General features: G+C 27.0%; 1 protein-coding gene across 2 annotated transcripts in view; it reads right to left on the reverse strand.

Moving 5' to 3' along the window:
• LOC107454558 (rabankyrin-5) overlaps positions 1-18,535 on the reverse strand; it is a 52,276-nt gene that overhangs the window by 14,170 nt on the left and 19,571 nt on the right. For both annotated transcript variants that reach the window (XM_043047053.2, XM_016071790.3), the window contains 8 exons: positions 14,657-14,861; positions 12,537-12,751; positions 11,798-11,895; positions 10,157-10,376; positions 7,597-7,849; positions 3,847-4,015; positions 1,788-1,906; positions 1,104-1,260 (listed from right to left, as the gene is read on the reverse strand). In XM_043047053.2, the coding sequence (XP_042902987.1) occupies positions 1,104-1,260; positions 1,788-1,906; positions 3,847-4,015; positions 7,597-7,849; positions 10,157-10,376; positions 11,798-11,895; positions 12,537-12,751; positions 14,657-14,861 (1,436 nt within the window). The remainder of the gene's footprint in view (positions 1-1,103; positions 1,261-1,787; positions 1,907-3,846; positions 4,016-7,596; positions 7,850-10,156; positions 10,377-11,797; positions 11,896-12,536; positions 12,752-14,656; positions 14,862-18,535) is intronic.

Raw genomic sequence — 18,535 nt, forward strand, 5'->3', positions numbered from 1 at the left:
CAAATACTCGTTACATCCCTCCCTAATTTAAATGCAATGTTATTGCAACTTGAGAAATTCATAAAATGACGGAAAACGTGAATTTTTAAACTACTCACTGTTTGTAGTTTAGATTTCAATTTTTTGTTGCTTAAGTGATGTTTTTCGATAAAAAAAAAGGAAAATGATTACGATTTAAGAAAATCTAATAATTAATAATATAATAAAGTACATTGCAAAATAAGCATTGAATTTTATTTTGAACTATCAAAGTTTTGTTTTTATTTTAGGCTTTTGTTTAAAACCCATAAATTTTCTTCAATTAAAATATTTAATTTGAATTTATATTACTTAATTAGGACTAAACTTTTTCCTACTTTCATTCTGTGTCATTGCAGTTTTTTTTATTTATTCGAATTTAATTCTAAAATGAATTTTCGTATTGCATGATATGATAGAAAAAACATTTCTTTTCTTCAATGTTTATTTATTTTGATAAATATATTGTTCATATGATAAAAATAGGAAGTTGTTTTTTTTGTAAAAAAAAGTATAAGTTTTTTTATTTTTGAATGAATTTCAATAATGGAACACTACTAAGTTATTGATATTACTAAGTTAATTGAGAAAAAAAAAATGGAACGCTAATGTTTAAATAAACATTATTACATTTGTCTTTAACATGTCTAAATACATGTGCGGCCCTTCGTTAGTCAACCTGCTGTGCAAGTGGCCCTTCACTCAAAAAGGTTGTGCACCCCTAAACTACACTTTAAATTTAAACTTTTCCCCCTTTATATGTCTAGTTATATTTATACAGGTATATTTACCTCACATGTATAAACTATGCAGTACAAAATAAATTCTGCATCACCTTAAAAAAAGCTTTAAAAAATAATGAAAGACAGAAATATGGGCCAGAAATTTATTCAAATTGGAAAATATATTTCATTTATTCGTGAATTATCCAAATAATTAAAATTATTTGAACCTAAATAAATCCGAAAACTTTTGAATATCAATATATAACTAATAAACTTATTGTTATTGAAAGACTTTTAAAAATAAGGCAACACCAATGAGTTTGAACAAAACATAACATTGCATAAGAACGAGAGAAATACCTGAAGGTTTACATCTGCACCATGTTCTATGAGTGTTTGTACAATTTCCTCAAGACTCCAGGCAGCTGCTAAGTGCAATGCACTTTGTCCATCAAATGCTTCTTCTTCTCCTCGACCTTCAGGACTCGGCCTACGGGGGCTGTCCATGTCACAGCCACTATTTTAAAACATAGGATCTCTTATAGATACAGTTTTATAGTGTATTTTAAAATTATATTTGTTTTCTTTAAAGTTATTTATATAAATCTAACTAAAAATTAAGTGATCCATTTCCCTATTCTGCAGTACATAAAACAACAAATTAATTTACATTTTATCTTTATTGTATGCTGATGTTCATATGGAAAAATTCATATGGAGGGGGTAATGGTCCCGTAGTATATACTTAAGACTTAATTTGTTTTAATAAATAATTTCTTTCATTTTTAGTTAATAATTACATTCAACATTTATATAAATCTTAGTGTAGTAAAATTTAAAATGCAATTAGGAAAATTTAAACTATTCAAACTGAAATCCCAAAAACATTTTAGACTCTAATCCAGCACTAGAAAATAAAGTTTAATAATAAAAAATTTACAAATGGAGAAACTACATAAAGATTTAATGTCAAAAATAAAAATGCTAAAATTAAATTTTTTTAACAAACTTACATTTAAACTAATGAAAAAAAAACCTATTTACCTCCTTATTAAAAAGCAAGCAACTGATTCATTATTTTGATCTAAGGCACGGTGTAATAAAGTTTGATAACAACCACCTGGTCCTTCTCCCCAGCAATTGGTATCACATCCATGTTTCACCTGAAACATAAAACAAATAAAAAATATTTTTCAAAGAAAGCCTTTATCTACAGAAATATAAAATCAAAACATAATGCATTAAAAAATTAAAAATTTTCTTAATATAAATTAACTCTTATTAAATAAACTAGTCTAAATAACAAATATTTTCAAAAATAAATTTTATTTATTTATTTTACCCTAAAATACATAAAATGTTTATATGTAAAAATATATAAATGGACATGATTACAAACATCGTTATTATGAACAGTTTTTGTAATACTGAATTTGTTTTGCTAATTATCTTTTATAAGTTTTTTTTTCTTCTTTTTGCAAGAAGGCCTCTTTAATTTGCAAGAATAGTGACAATAATGGGTAAACAAAGTATTCATTATAATTTCTTCATTATAATGTCAAAGAATTTCAGCTGATTAAAAGCAGAGAAGTGAGAAGCTCAAAAAAAAAAGATTTAGAAGGAAACAATTTGAATTTATTAATTTAAGACATTTGTATTTGAATAAAAGAAAAAAACTATATTTTAAGTAAAAATAAAGAATTCTAATTAAAAAATTTTTTTTTTTGATATTTCAATTCAATATCTTATATTATTTGATTTCAGCAATTCTCAAAATTTTTATAGTTATTCTTAATTTTGATTTGCATTCAAACAGAACAAATAAATTTGTATTCCTAGCAAAAAACAATACTTAAGTATTCTTTATTTACTATTAAAGAATTATATCTTAAATCGACAGCTATTTTTATAAGAACTTCATATTTAAACTATTAAGAGAGAATGAGTAAAGTGTTGACATGTTTTACCAAAAAATTTTTCATCTCAAATGAACATATTTTTTACAATTGAAAAATAAATTTAATGACAGTTTTTGAATGTCATGCATTTTCTACTAGCAGGTAAACATAATTTTATATTTGGTGTTTTGGTGACTTCCAAGTCCAGAAAATTTAAGTTCTCTACAAGAGTATCTTTATTTCTGAGTTTAACTCTTTCATAATTTGTAGATTTATTCTTGCAAATACAGTGTGATTAGCTTATTGCTGAGCAGTTTCCTTTACAATCTGCTTTTTTTCTCTCCTGTCATTTTCTTGGGAATATGTTACTATGAGAATGAAGCCTTTTAGCTAACCTTTACTTCATTCATAAGCTTCTATTTCATAAAATTGCTTGGAAATGTCAGATACGCTATCGTGTCATATACGACACAATCGGTCCTCTTTTAAACTAACTGACAATTTAGGTTGACAACATAAAACAAAAACATTTCATTAATAGAGTAACTTAAACATTAAATTAGTGAATTTTTTTTTACAATTAAAATTAAAGTCATGAGGCCACTATATTTATATATTTTCCACTATAAGCTTTTAATAAAATTAATCTAGGCATCAATTTGCTTTACATTTCTTTTTCAATATCCAATCTGCTCGTGAATGAGATATATAACAAGATATCAGAACATTTTACAAAGTCATTTCCTGACACACTTGCAGGTAAAAATTTAAAATAAAATTTCAATCAATAAAGAATTATGAATTCAGCAAACATGAAATTTTCACAGCATTTGTGATGCAAAGTATTGAAAAATAGACTTAAACACAGCCGAAAAAAAAATAACTTGGCTGAAAATAATTTATTTTTAAATGTTGAAGTCCCTAATCTTGACAGAATTGTTTATTACAGGAGAATGAAACATGTACAAAAACCAATTTTTAAAAAAATATTTCACATAGTATTCACGATTCAAACATTTATTTGATGGTAAATATTCCATTGTATTTATATCTACCTCTGAACTAATGCAACACAAGAAAGTAAAATTTTAAAGTTAAATATTAGAATACATTGATTAAATAACGCGGCAACAACTGAGAATACTTAGATAAAAAAAACGCACATTACTTTAGGTCTTAAAATATTGATGAATGGATGATAGTACCAGTATAGAAGCAATGTCTTCCTGCCCACTCTCTAAAGCGATCCATAGAGCGCAATCACCATTCTCATCTTTTGTGTTGACATCAGCTCCAGCACGACATAATGCATCTACAACAGAGGGAAGGTGGCGTTTCACAGCCAGCTGCAATGAACTTTCATTATCCCTAGTTCTGAAACATTGGAATAAAATAACAACAGATAAGTAAAATAATTTAATACATTACACGATTAAGAAAAAGTGGCTTTAAAATTCAAATTTTCTATGGTTAAAAATATACTTTACTATGCACAGGATACAATCAATATGTTTTACTTAATATGGAAGATACCGATTTCTTAAATTTTGTTTTATTTGGAAGATTTCATTAAAATAATATGATTTGTGAAAATTTGTTTTAAATTGGACCATTAGTTAATTTTTAAAAAATTAAAAGCCTCTATGTGCAAGATTCCAATAGATTGTTGGAATCTTTGTCTTAAATTCAATTTCCACCTCAGCTCATCTTGATGCAATGGAATCTTGTTTTATTCGTATAATTGTTTTAGTCCCTAGTTAACGACATTAGTTCCTCACCACCTCTCTATAGCATGTGGAAATGCAATTCATCCTCATTTGCACCTCTTGGTCACTGCGGCTTTTCTTGTTTTTCTTTTCTTTTCTCATCTACTATGTCTTTACTAGTTATGTTTATCACCTTTATTTTTCTATTTCAATCCTTTGCTTTATATTTCAATCTTTTGCATTATATTCAATCTTTTGCTTTACATTTCAAATCACTTTTGTTTCTTTCATTCATGCCTGGCAAGTCTTGAAAATGGGTGCCTGTTTTTGTGTGCTTAAAACATGTATTTATTATTTCCTATTTATATATTTTTTGAAGGAAATGAAATTTATAATCGGGTAATGAAAAGGATTGTGCATAAACAATAAAAAATTTAGTAAAATAAATATATATTTTTTTGCGTAATAAAAAATCGTAATCGCTGCTATTTTGAGGGTTCAACTTCACATTAGATTTTTGTTCGAACCTAGAAACTTGAAATTATGAAAGTGTGAAGAAAAAGAACAAGAATCTATTTGAAATTGATCTATATGACTAAAAAAATGTAAGATTTAATTATTAGTTCGAGAATTATCAACTGTTAAACTTGAACTTAAAAAAAACAAAAAACTGTTTTGGCTAATGCACTGCAGGCTGAAATTAAACTTCCGAGTTAAAACTTGTGCTGATAGGGCCATTTTGATTACAAATTTAACAAGAACTTTTTTTTTCTCCAAAATTTCAATTTGTTTGGAAGTTATTGCAATTTTAAGTGTTTTTTTGTAATTTTTTTTCCTTAAATAACAATTATTTAACCATTGTTGTAGAAATATTTATTTCTCTCAAAATTTTCATTTTATAAACTTGCACTTGACTTGATATCAACAGTAACAAAAAAAATGAATAATTAAAAAATAAGAGATTAGATGTTGCCAGATATTAATCTTAACATTTATATTGAAATTTTTAAAAATAAAGATCAAAAAGAGATAAAAACTGATTTCAATGCAAATTGTTAAACATATGATATAAGGTTATTATATATAATTAACAAGTACAATTACTTCTTAATCTGTCCCCCATTCTGCATTCCTATATTTAGATCCTTTTTTTCTTTCAAGTATAGTTGAATGTTTTTCAAATACAGGTATTATTTTGCAAGGTATTGTTTTTTAAAATCAGAATATACATTTTATACTGATCATGCAAAACTTTTCTATTTTTAGGAATTGGAATTGTGTAATTCTTTTTCTACTTTTTAAAATATGACACCATAAGAACAGAAACAGATGGAAAAGTGTCCTTTGGCAAATCCAACATTTCTTTTAAAAGGATTAAAAAAAAGCAGCTAGAAATACAAATTTTCGAGCTAACAAAGGCACTCTCTCAAAGCCGAGGATCTTCCGCTAGGTGCTCGGACAGAATTGACGTCACCCGTAACCACATCCCAATGTTAGTCAACGCAATTTTTGGACTTTATTTAAAAAATCACAAAAACCATCACACTAATGATTTTAAATTGTCAATATGATCAACTTCAAGAATAAGTTTCTTCCCGATGACCAATATTATTCAAATACAAATAAATAAATAATAAAAAATTTAAGAGAAAATCAAAATAGATCACACAACTTATAAGTCTTCCACTATATAAACTTTCAATGAATGTTAACATTTTCAGCTTATCAGGCTGCTTTTCAGTACAAGTAAAAGAAAAGAGCTAAGATTTTTTCTTTTATAAATGATATTCTTGGAGAATTATGTAGCAATTCTTTTACAAATGTAAACAGCGAAAGGTAAATATTGAAATTTTTTTAACATCACAAGAATAAAATATTTTTTTAAGTCAAAAATAAATTACAAAAAAATTATTTTTTGAAACTTAAACTATGCACATAGAATATTAATATAATGCAATTAAGACAATTATTCTATTAATGAAGTGTGTACTATTATACTCTCCCTTCATGGCTTCTATTAGTCTGACATAATTATCTCTGGCTACCACCACAAGAAAAAATGTCTCCGAGCTGTAATGTAGCTCTTTTGAGACAAAATGTTGTCTGGTATAATTAGGGACTAGCCACAGGCCAAAAATGAATTAAGATAGATTGCACATAAAATCTATCAAGTAAGAATGCCTTAAACATTTTTGCAATTTTATTTTAATGCTTTTCAAATGAAGTGAATGACTCACACCATATGTAGATAGCACTTTTTTAAACTACTAAAAAATTGGACAATTCCAATCACAGTTAATGAAGAAAAGGTTATAATAAATACTAATCGTACTTTCAGGGGTCTGTCAAGGTTTTTAAAGAGGTACTTATTTTGTGAAAATTTAAGACATAATTTGTTAAAAATTATGTTAAAAAATCAACACAAAAATATGGTAAAGTAAGAAAATATTATTAAAAATTGTCAATAAAAAAAACAAAAAAAAAAAACATTTATTACTCGTAAATTTCTATACATATTTTTTCCCATATATTCAAAAATAATTTTGCTATTGCAAAATTTGGGCTTAAAATTGTATCTAAATTTAAAAATCCATAAAAATCATTGTCTATAGTTAAATTTCAATTTGAATTTAATAAAATCATGCATTTAACAGTACTAGCACTAAAAGTCATTTTCATTATGAGAACATTTTCAATTAGGTCACATACATGAAAAAATTTCACCAAGAAAAAAATGGCTTGTTAAAAAATAAAGGTCTGTTTGAATAAATTTATAATAGTGTTTATAATGTTCAAATGTTTAGAATAATGTCCGAATTTTGACTTCCTGTAAAGTTTATAGAGGGAAAGCCTCATCGTTTTGTTTTAAAAAACTGACTGCAAAAAAAAGCTCGCTTTGATATGGTGTAAGCGTGCGGTCAGGCTTACCACATTGCACTATCTGACCAAACACGTGCTACCTTTTTGTAAAAGACCGCTGGCAGAAAAGCTCATCTTTTTCATAGATTGCAGAGAGAACCAGGTTTGCATGAGAACTTGCTTTTCAAAAAGTATTTTGTGAAATCTACCGTTTTTCCTAAAGTTGAATTTGTGAAGGTACCACTCAATGGTAGTAAATTTACCCTGGACAGACCCCTGAGTGATCCACATCCTATTTTGAAAACAATAGTTTAAACTACTCAAAAAATTATATCAATTCAATTGCCGCTAATTGTATGTGTTTTAATAATGGTGTTAATAAAACCTTACTTTATGTTAAAGTCTGCACTATTCTCAAGCAGAAACAAGGCAGCTTCTATATTCTGATTCAGTATAGCTTGGTGAAGAAGAGTTAAACCGTCATCATTGACAATGTCAACACTGGCACCACCTGATAATAGTTTTTGAGCAACTTTGAAGAGGTTGAGCTCTAACGCTAGGCTCAAAGGAGTTTGACCTTTTGAGTTTTTGATGTTAAAGTTTGGTACAACCACACTGCTTTCACAGCTTATTTGTGAAAAGGCTGAAAAATTAAGATTTAATTATTTTAGTCTATTTGATCCAACATTTAGCCAGTTACTTCAATAACTGAGTAACTATAATAGAAACACAAAGTCAATTCAGATGAAAATTTTTGCAAACATTCAAAGTTTTCTGAACTAATCAAGGCTTTTAAAATCTTAAATTAAGAAATCAATAGAAATGAATCTAAATTAGGAGAAATAATTTCAAATTTTGTATCATTTTTAATATACACGCTTCATAGTGGTTCAAAATAAAAGTCAAGGCAAAATCAGAAATTTTCTTTATGTACGGTTTGGTTTGTAACAAGGATCAGTTAACCAAATTTTGGTTGTAACATTTATTACAGTACTTAAAATGACAAGAATTTTTATAGACTCAAGAGAGAATGTAAGAATGATTCATTTTCAAACCTTGTTCTGAATCACGAAAGTATAATAATCTCTCCATAAGGGGTGAAACGCCTGTAGCCAGCCGAATATTAATGCGCAGCCGCGAAAGTTTCTGAACACAATAATTTATGTTTTTGAAAAAGAAAAATGTTTTGCACATTTTAGTCATTACTTACTGATGCGCACTATTTCCACAGATTCTATTGTAAATCTATGTTGTTTCTCGATCACTTTATCAACTTTTTGTTGTATATATATATATATTAGTGTTATTCGTTTTGTTTTTTTATGAATCAATTATCAATAAAAAGGGAAATTTTTTTCAGAAAAAGTGTGAATTTTTATGCTTTAGAATGAAATTTAATAATTAAAAGTATTTAATTTTCTACAAATATACTACAAGTTTTTCTTTTTTGATAAAAAATTTTAGTGCTTAGGACACTAATGTTTAGGTAAAAAATATCAGATTTGCCACTAACTTGACGAAATATGTGTGTCACTCTGTTAGTCAACGTGCTGCGCAAGTGGCGAATTAAACAAAGCTTGCAGGTTAACCAGAGCAAGAAGAATTTTAAAAGTGTATATATCAACTAAATAAGAAGTTTTAGAAATAGTGGCATACAATGCACAAAATAAAAAATGGACCACCCTGAATAACTTTGCATCTAAAGTTTCATGCTCTAGGACTCAATCTTAATGGTTTGAGGAGGAGATCTGAAATTTGCAAATTAATTAATGCAGAAGATATTTTAAGTTAGGAAATAAATTACAAAAACAGAGTTTCGCTGCAAAAACATACTATTTTTTTAGGGATTCAGATTTCTGATCCCAAAAACATAAAGGGTAGTCAAAATCTGGGAAATAGGGTCCTAATAGTTTGGTCAGGAAAGCGGTCGACAATTTGGATCTCTTAACGTTCATTTTACTTTCAGCGTATTTTGCATTATTTCGAAAACTTCTCCAAATTGAAACATTTTTACACATAACTATAAAATTCATTTATCCAAAGATAATTCCAAACAAAAAAAAAACTTTTAAAAATATTAATTATTTTTTATTATTTTACTTATTAATAGTCAAGAAAATTTTGAATTGTAAGATATACAATTTTTTACATTATTTAAAAAAATTTAATTTTACAAGGAAAAATAAAACATTTGATTGAAATCGGTAGAATAGTTCCAGAGATATCAAATTTAAAAAAGTCATGTTTTTTAAATTTGATTTCTCTGGAACTATTTGACCAATATTGCTCACATTTTGCATTTTTTTTTATGTAAAAAGGAATAGAAGAGAAGATTTCTGTTTTTATTTAAAAAGAACATTTTTATCACAAATATCATATTTCTTATTCCAAATTTATAACCGTTCTTTAAACTAATAAAAAACAGTGACAAACATTTTTATTCAATATTTTGAGACAATTCTTCTCACAGAATATATTTGATTGTAAATTTTTTTTTAAATATTTAATGTTCTCGTGAATGGGTCACGCTTTGCAAGTTACATTCTGCCTTGAAAATAAAAATTGATAAAAGAGGCAGTGCACACCGTTCATTATTCTCAATTTGATTTTTACATCTGTTATGTATCACTGGCAATCTAACTTTTACTATAAAGAACATTTCTTTTAAAATAAGTTTTGAAAATTTGGGTAATTTCAACTTTCTGGTCAGTTTAATTCTGGGTAGTCAGGCTTTTACTACATCATAATTAGACTATGATTTAATATGATTGCTTTTGTTCTATCAACGATAATGACACTATGAAGAAAAAAAAATCAAGAATATTTAAAGACTTTGTACTCGATTAAATCATTCTTATATATTAAAAAAATAAGTTTAATAAAATAATGTGAACATTAAAATTCGGATTTAAGACTGTTTATAGAATCAATATAAATCGTTAAATAATACTTTTATGATCAATGAGAGCCTGTATGGTATCTTCATGCTGGCCTAAAATGGCTAGGTGCAGGGGAGTCTGCTGATAAACAGCTTCTTCATCTTCAAATGGAACACTAGATACAGTCTCAGGTGAAAATGTTTGGAGGTTAGCGTTACCTCCCTTTTGCAAAAGAACAGTTGTCAAATCAGACAAACCATTGTGACAAGATATATGAAGAGGTGCTTCTCCCTACAAAAGATTACAGCAATTCAATTAAATCAATTTTATCCAGTTTAAAGTCTAAATGTTTAACAGTAACAAGAGTTTTTATAGTGTTTAATTTTGTAAATATGGCAATAAGCTTCCTTTATGGACAATAGAAAGAGAATGCTTTGGCTAAATAAGACATTTTAACGGGTTTTGCTCCATACAATTCATTTACCTCGCAGCAGTTCAAAATGTCATAACCTAGTCATTTATTTTTTCAAATTAACAGCTACACATTTCAGATTCTATAATATTAATGAAAATGGACTGGCTAAAATCAAATTAAATTTTTTAAATTCTATTTTTACATTTAAAATGCCTTGGTGAAACAAACATCCAAGGGATAGACAAAATTATTTGCTTGGGAGAAGAATAGGCTAACTGAGAAATCTGATGATATAACTCTTAACATGACGGTTAAATAATAGACATGATTAAAAATAAGGAATAACTGAATGAAATATAATGATTAAAATGACAAGATATGAACTATACATTTTACACTGATTTGACAGGGGCAAAAAATATCCTATTTAAATAGTTTCGCAGTTCATCAATTCTTTTGTGATATTTGGAATCTTTGTGACACATTGATTCACTGAACTCCAATTGGATCATTTTTAGACATAAAAGTGTTTTGGTTCCACAATAACCTTTTGAAATATTGTTCTACGACTAAGTCAGTTATTAATGAATGGATTCAATTTCAATTTATAATATGAAAAGCCACATTAATATCGTACGTGTTACATAAACTATGGAAATATCTACTTCTAAGAAGTCCCACAGGAGCTGTTGTAAAAATACAATTATAGAAGGACACAATACAATTATACAATAAATTACAATGCAACCCAATTGACATAAGCCATAAAGAAATGCTAGTTTTGAGATTCTTATTCACAAAACAGAAATTAACCCTTCATCTTACTTTGCCGGTGAAAACATTCATCTATATAAAATTCATGCCTTAAAAATTGCCTAACAAAAATATATTTACAAAAACAGGGTATATCTGCCTAGAAGAGGTTTGAAAGAATCCTTTTTTTTTTTTTACTTAAATCATAATGTTCCCTTAACTCGCCTCCCCCAAGGAAAGAGGGTATAAAAAGAGAAGACTGCTGAAGAATTCAAAAATTGTTTGCAATGTGAGGTCTTAGATAAGTATAATGAAAGTGAGGTTTCACTGTAATAAAAATAATAATCAATAAGTAATAATATAATGTTTTTTATAAATAAATTGCTAAATTTTTTTTTATAATAAACTGTTACTAAAAAGTGAAATGACAAATGAAATATTTACTGAAGACTAAAAAAAGTTTATTTCTAAGGTTTCAAATTTTAATTTACTTCTTGTGAATTTTGTAGGCATTTTTTTACAAATAAAAAGTAAATAAACACACCTTATTATTAGTTAAGTTTGTTTTTGCTCCATGGACAGCTAAAAATATGCCAGCTTCTTCATTATTTGCACGGCAAGCCAAATGTAGCAAGGTATCTCCTAAATATTGAAAACTAATTTATGATATTAAATACTTTTTGGTATATAATTATATATATATTACTATGACCTTACAAAAAAAATATTAGTATGAAAAAAAAATAGCATCTCTCTCAAAAAAAAAAAAAAAGTTACAACTTTTATGCTGCTTTTATAAAATAAGAAAATAAAAAGAATTCTATAAAAAGAAAAAGGAAGTGTTAAAATAATCTAGAATGAAAAATATGTTAATATTTTTTATGTTAAGAAACTAGTTTCAGAGATTTTTCTCATCAACTGTGATTGATATAAAAAAATTTATATTTTAGTGAGCTAAGCCACACAAATAACCAAGGATAATGAATAAAATTTTATAATACAGAGAAAAGTTAAATTTCACATTATTTGTGTGATCGACACATTTCTCTATCTGGTATCTTGTCTAGAGTTTTTGTTTCTTCAAATTATCAAACAGTGAATTTAGGGTTAAATATTATTTAATATTTTGACTAAATATTTAACCCAATTCATCACCCATCAAAGATACATGTTGGGTGAAGAAAATTTTTATAGTTTTATACATTCTATAAAAATAAATTTTAAAATATACATTCTTAAGGTCAAAATATGTTTTTTTTTTCAGATCTATGTTAGATACTAACCATTAAGAGGGCAGATAGCATCCAGACAGCTACCCCTTTTAACAAGTTTAGCAGCAAAGCTACCATCGTCATAACCACCAATACCCTCATCCAATGCAAACCAGAGCACTGTCTGACCTTCAGCATTTTTTATTTCGAGATCTAAGTGTTCGTGACGCAACAGGAGTTCAAAAATGGGAGCATTTTGTGAAGAAATAGAGCGATGAAGACAGGTGCTAAATGAAAGAAAACTTATTAGTATTTTTTAAAATTGAAACCAGGTATCAATAAAAAAAAAATTCCCTAAATAAGATTTGAATGATATTTTATCATTCTAAGTGGGGTCAACTAAGATGTGATAGTTGATAACATTGATTATTAATCTAAATTGCACCTCCCTCCCCAAATACATTTAAATGTAATATTAGGATAGTAAAACACTAAATCTATAACATTTAACCCGTTGAAATTTTATTTTACTAAATTCATGACTATTTCAGACATTAAATTTCTTTCAAAATTGTTAATGAATGACAAAGTAAAAATAATCATTACTTTTTATTCATTTAACAGCCATAAAAGATTTTTTTACTCATGTTATGGAAAACTTCTTCCACTTAACAAATATGTTCCTAGAAAATTCCATACGAACCAATCCAACAATTGTTGAAAAACAGGGGTAGCAGCAAAGTTTTTTAAAATTTTAGGGTAATTTTAGGAAATTTTTTCAAAAACTTTTAGGGGTAATATATGATTTTGCTAGGATAAAAATATATCACACGGTAGTCTATTACAAAACAGAAGATTATTATAATTTATCCATACATATCATAAATAATTGCAAGTCATAAAATAAAGCTCTGAAATTTTTTAAGTCAAGAATGAAATCTCTAAAGTGTAAAAATGAAATTTCAACTTTACATATTACCTATCAGAAATTAAGTGCATAATTCAGGAACAGGCAAAAGTGAGAATAAATCAAGAGAAAAAATAAATTAACACCAACTTGGATTTTTATTTAATTTTTACCTTCTTAATCAAAACTTTATTATTACCCTTTACCTTACTTNATAAAAAATTAAGGAATATTTGACTAAAACTTTACGAACTTAAAATTATTATAAGCGATATATATATTAAACAAATTCACAATTTCATTTCTTTCCTATCCTTATCCGATTAAGTATACAGAAAATGATTTAATAATTTATGAAGTAAAAATATACCATATAAAAACTGTATCAACTTAAATATTAACAAAAATAATACTGTCTTAAATTGTATTTACTTTAAACAATTTAAATTCTCATATCTCTGATAATTGTATGTACTATTAAAGTACACAGAAAAGTCTCCAAAATTTAATATCAGATAAAATTGACGGAAATCATGACAAAAATATTGCTAACTAAAGTTACATATACTGTAAACAATTCCCTTTCTCATCCTCTGCGATGTTTATATAAACAATAAAAGTATTAAAAAAATAGTTCGAAAATTCAGAGCAAATAATCTGCATACCTTTAATTAAAATTATTACCATAAATTAAAATTCTATTTCGATTCTATAGTAATTTTTTAAAAAAAAGAACCTTCCTCTCTAAATTAGAATACTTTTTTGATTTTTACCTTCTTAATCAAAACTTTATTATTACCCTTTACCTTACCTTATTAAGAAAAACTATTGTGTGATATTATTAGATTTCAAATCAGCAATTTATATTAGAAGTTAGAGAAAAACAAATTAATTATAATCTTTTTGCTAATATATTCTTGATATGATTTGTGAGATTCTTTTATTGCCCTCAATAGTGTTGTGGTGATCTTCAACACTCCTCCATAATTTCGAATGGTATCTTTGATTAGTCTAAGAGACATAATAGTTGGTGACTCACATTAAGCATTGCTTTATTTATCGAAAAACCTCTCTCCAAATCAGAATTCCCAAGTGGCAAAATTAAAACAGTTTTAGTTAATGAAGTTAAATTCTTATATTTTAGATTATTGCTTTTTTATTTATATTTAGCCTATAACTAACTTTTTAGGAACACCAACAAAATTTTATCAGATTTTTAGGAATTATAGGGTTTGCACATAGTTTTAGGAATTTTAGGGGGAATGCGACCCCTGGAAAAACTTACTTTCCATTGATATCTTGCATATTAGGATTGGCACCATTTTCTATAAGTGTAGAGGCTACTCTTGTCATGCCAAGAGTGAGGAGAGGAGAAGCTTTTTTAGGATTAAAGCTGGCAACTAAATGGAGAGGTGTTGCTTTCTCAGATGGTGTAGTAACATTAACAGATGCCTTATTATGAATCAAGAACATAGCAGAAAATTCATCTTCTGTAAAAATCAAAATTCTTGAAGCTTCAAAAAGTAAAATTTATCAAAAATTATGCAATACACAAATGTTTTTTTATTAATTTTTTTTAAAAACAGGAAGAAAAAACTAAGCAATATTCAATAAGTTTTACATATACATCATCGACCGGACGTCGAAAATCGAGTCGACACTCCGTCTATGATCGAAGGTGAATACGTAAAGGCATTGATAGTGTTACACCATATTTTTTTAAAAAAACTTTCCTTCTAAAATTCTTTGTGGTGGTAGGAATATAACAATTGATTTTACATTTTAATTAGCCTTATTTATGGGTCATTGTAGGCATGAATTATTAAACTATGTTGCAGAATGATTCAGTGGTGAATGGGTGCATTAATTAAAGAATCCATATTTAATAACAAACAAAATTTTAATAATAAAACAATAAAAATATATGATACGAAAAGGGGCTCTCCAATGAGCCATCCAAATCAATCCATTGCCTGCCACATAAGTGTTTACAGAATTATAATGAGTGAGTGATTACAACGCCCTCTTCTGGTCAGGCAGAAATTTGTAACAAACTATGTGAACACTTAATTTTAATATTTTTAAACAAAAGTGTTAAGATCTTTATAAATTCATTTAAATTATTTATATGCAGTGGTAGTCAAAATTATTACAAATCAACTTTGCTAAAAAAAAGAGATTTAAAAGAAAATGGACATGTTACCACTTCAAAAAGAAAATCTACAGCGGAAATAGATTGGCAGCTATGATATATTAGCATCTATAATGTAAATATTTTTACAAAAAAGTCTGAATTTTTATTTCTAATAATTTAGATGATAGCTACAGTCATTCTAGCGGATTTTGTTCAAATTATTCTATTTTTAGTTTACATAAAACAGGGTTCCCACTCAATTTTTTTTTAAAAAAATTCAAGGACTTTTCAATGACTTTCAAGGACCAAAAATCAAATTTTTCAAGGACCTATTAGGTATTACAGTTATATGCTTAAGTACATGTTAACCAAATTTTACAATTACTTAGAAGCAGAAATTGTATATTTTTAAAGCACAATGCTTATTTGACAACAACAAAAAAGAAAAATATTTATTAAATTTATCAGTTAATAATACAAATGGTTGATAGTTATATTGCTGTTTCAAATCACTTAAAAATTCCTACTGACAAAAAAAAAAGAAAAAAAAATCCAATTGACATACGAATGATACTAGCCAACATTTAAATACTAGCTTTAGCGAAACTCTTCATGAAAAATTTAATGAAGTGAATAAGAATTAATGAAACTGAATTAATGAATAATGCATACATTAAACAAGCATAATAAATAATTGATAAAGTTTGCGTGATTGTACAGTTATTACAATATAAATACTATTTTTAATATGTTGGATCAAATTTTAGGTTACAGGAAATGAATATAATTAGAAAAAATATCAAAATATATCCATTTAAGATATCTGTTTCAATTTTAATAACAAATTATCTATTTTGTTACTTCAGAATATCAGTAATGCATTTTGAACATAATAAAATCGATTGCAGAACAATATTTTACAGATAACTAAGACCAAGCTTTATTTTTTTAAAAATATATCCATAAAATATGAAGCGTGATTTTTAAATCGCATTTATACGAATCTAATTTACATATATACTATATGCAAATGAAAATTATAAGAAAGGTGAAGTAAGTCTTGAAGATTGTGTAAATTACGCATCACAATGTGTGATTTGTAAATTGAAATTGAATTGCTGTGTAAGTTTCTCAAATCAGAACAATATGAATAGCAAATAATACAAGACGCACGAACTAACAAGACGTAAATCACAATGTGTGATACATAAATCACTTTTATGGGAACTCTGCTGCGTGATTAGCTAATAGTTTTCATATCAATAGTGATCATTATGATGCAAATTGCAATTTGTGATTCGAAAGGTGCTTAATATAGAACAGCTATGTGTGATTCTCAAATCATTTTGATGGCAATTGTGAATGGTAACTTTTAAATCTCTCTTTTGTGAGATTTTTAAACTACTAGAATAAGAATTGTGAGGCATGATTCTAAAATTACACACATACGTATCATGTTATATGATTCAGAAATAACTTTAATTGAAATCCCGATGTGTGATTGATAAATCACTTAAATGTGAATCAAGATGAGTGATTTATAAAATACCTTAATACGATTCCTGATGAGTAATTTGCAAAGCACTTTAATGTAATATTCGATATGTGATTCATTAATCACTTTCATCTAAATCACAATTTGTAGAACATTTTATATGAATTCCAGTCCGTAAATCAAGAATCAGTTTAATGTGAATCACGATGCTTATTCATAATCAATGAAACACCTAGAACTAAATTTATTTATTAGCAGTAAAAGCTAAATGTAAAAACTCGATTAAAAAATGATAAAAAATTAATTATCCTTTGTACATAAATTAAAAGAACAAATAGGATAACAATATTAACCTGTCATAATAATGAAGTTAACACATTGAACATATTTCTAAATCGATTAAACACTATATATAATTCGAAAACTATGAGTATAAAACCTACAATTTGCTAGAAATTTCTGCTTTCAATCTGGTGTGAAAAATCTAGAGAGAAAAGTTTTGCATCTTCTTTAACCCCTTTTCACTTCAAGCATTAAAAATTGCATCTATCAGAATTTCTATATTCTTCCTTTGAATTTATTATTTTTTTACTGCTTTTTTGTAAGAAAGATTAGAATTATCTTAAATCCTAAAAAATCAAGTACTTTTCAAGTACCCTATGGCAGAGTTCAAGGACTTTCCAGGTTTTTTAAGTACCGTGGGAACCCCGTAAAAGAGTACCTGCTAAAATGGGAGGGGGAAAAAAACAGATTTTTAATAGAGATTATTACACTTTAGCTAAAAACAAGGGCCTACCCTATTGGCATGTTGTTGTTGATTAATTCACTGCATCTGTGTAGATAAGTTTTACTATGTCAACTCTCTAATGCTCTTTTATATTTAAACTAGCCTTATTTATTGGCCATTACAGTAACAAAAATTATTTTTAATCCAGCTCATTAAATGTTTATTGCCTTAAAAGATTCATATCTTAATAAGATTTTAATCCATTAATAGCCCTGTCAATAACCTCGGCTCTCTGGGTGAGACTGGGTACTACACGATTTTGCCCCACTCCTTGATGTGACTCCATGTTGGGCAAATGAAAATTGTAGGGCAGAAAATGAAGAAGATAACTACACTCAAGACAGAACAAAGATTTTACAGGCTCCTTTCTTAGAACACAAAAAAGCCTTATTTTTATATTTAGTTAAATTTTTGAAGATTGTTTAAGCAAAACTGTAGTTTTTATATAGACAAAAAATTTTTTTTGTAATTTTCTTTCAAAGTAACTAATTAATAAAATTTATTTTTCTTAAGAAATTTTGAGTGGGCACTCAGCAGACCTCCCCCTACATATTCAATTGTCCCCCTTTGAATACGGCCTTGATTACATCACACATAAATAACATGCACAATTTTCTAAAATTATCATATAAAATAAAAGTAAATCACTGAAATACTTGTACCTCTGAATTTTCCATAGAATTAACATGCGTACTTGGTATTATTTCACAAGTGGGGTAAGAATGGGTAATTTGACTTTTTTCATAAG

The sequence above is a fragment of the Parasteatoda tepidariorum genome, chromosome 2 (genome assembly GCF_043381705.1).
Source record: "Parasteatoda tepidariorum isolate YZ-2023 chromosome 2, CAS_Ptep_4.0, whole genome shotgun sequence".
Lineage (NCBI taxonomy): Eukaryota > Metazoa > Arthropoda > Arachnida > Araneae > Theridiidae > Parasteatoda > Parasteatoda tepidariorum.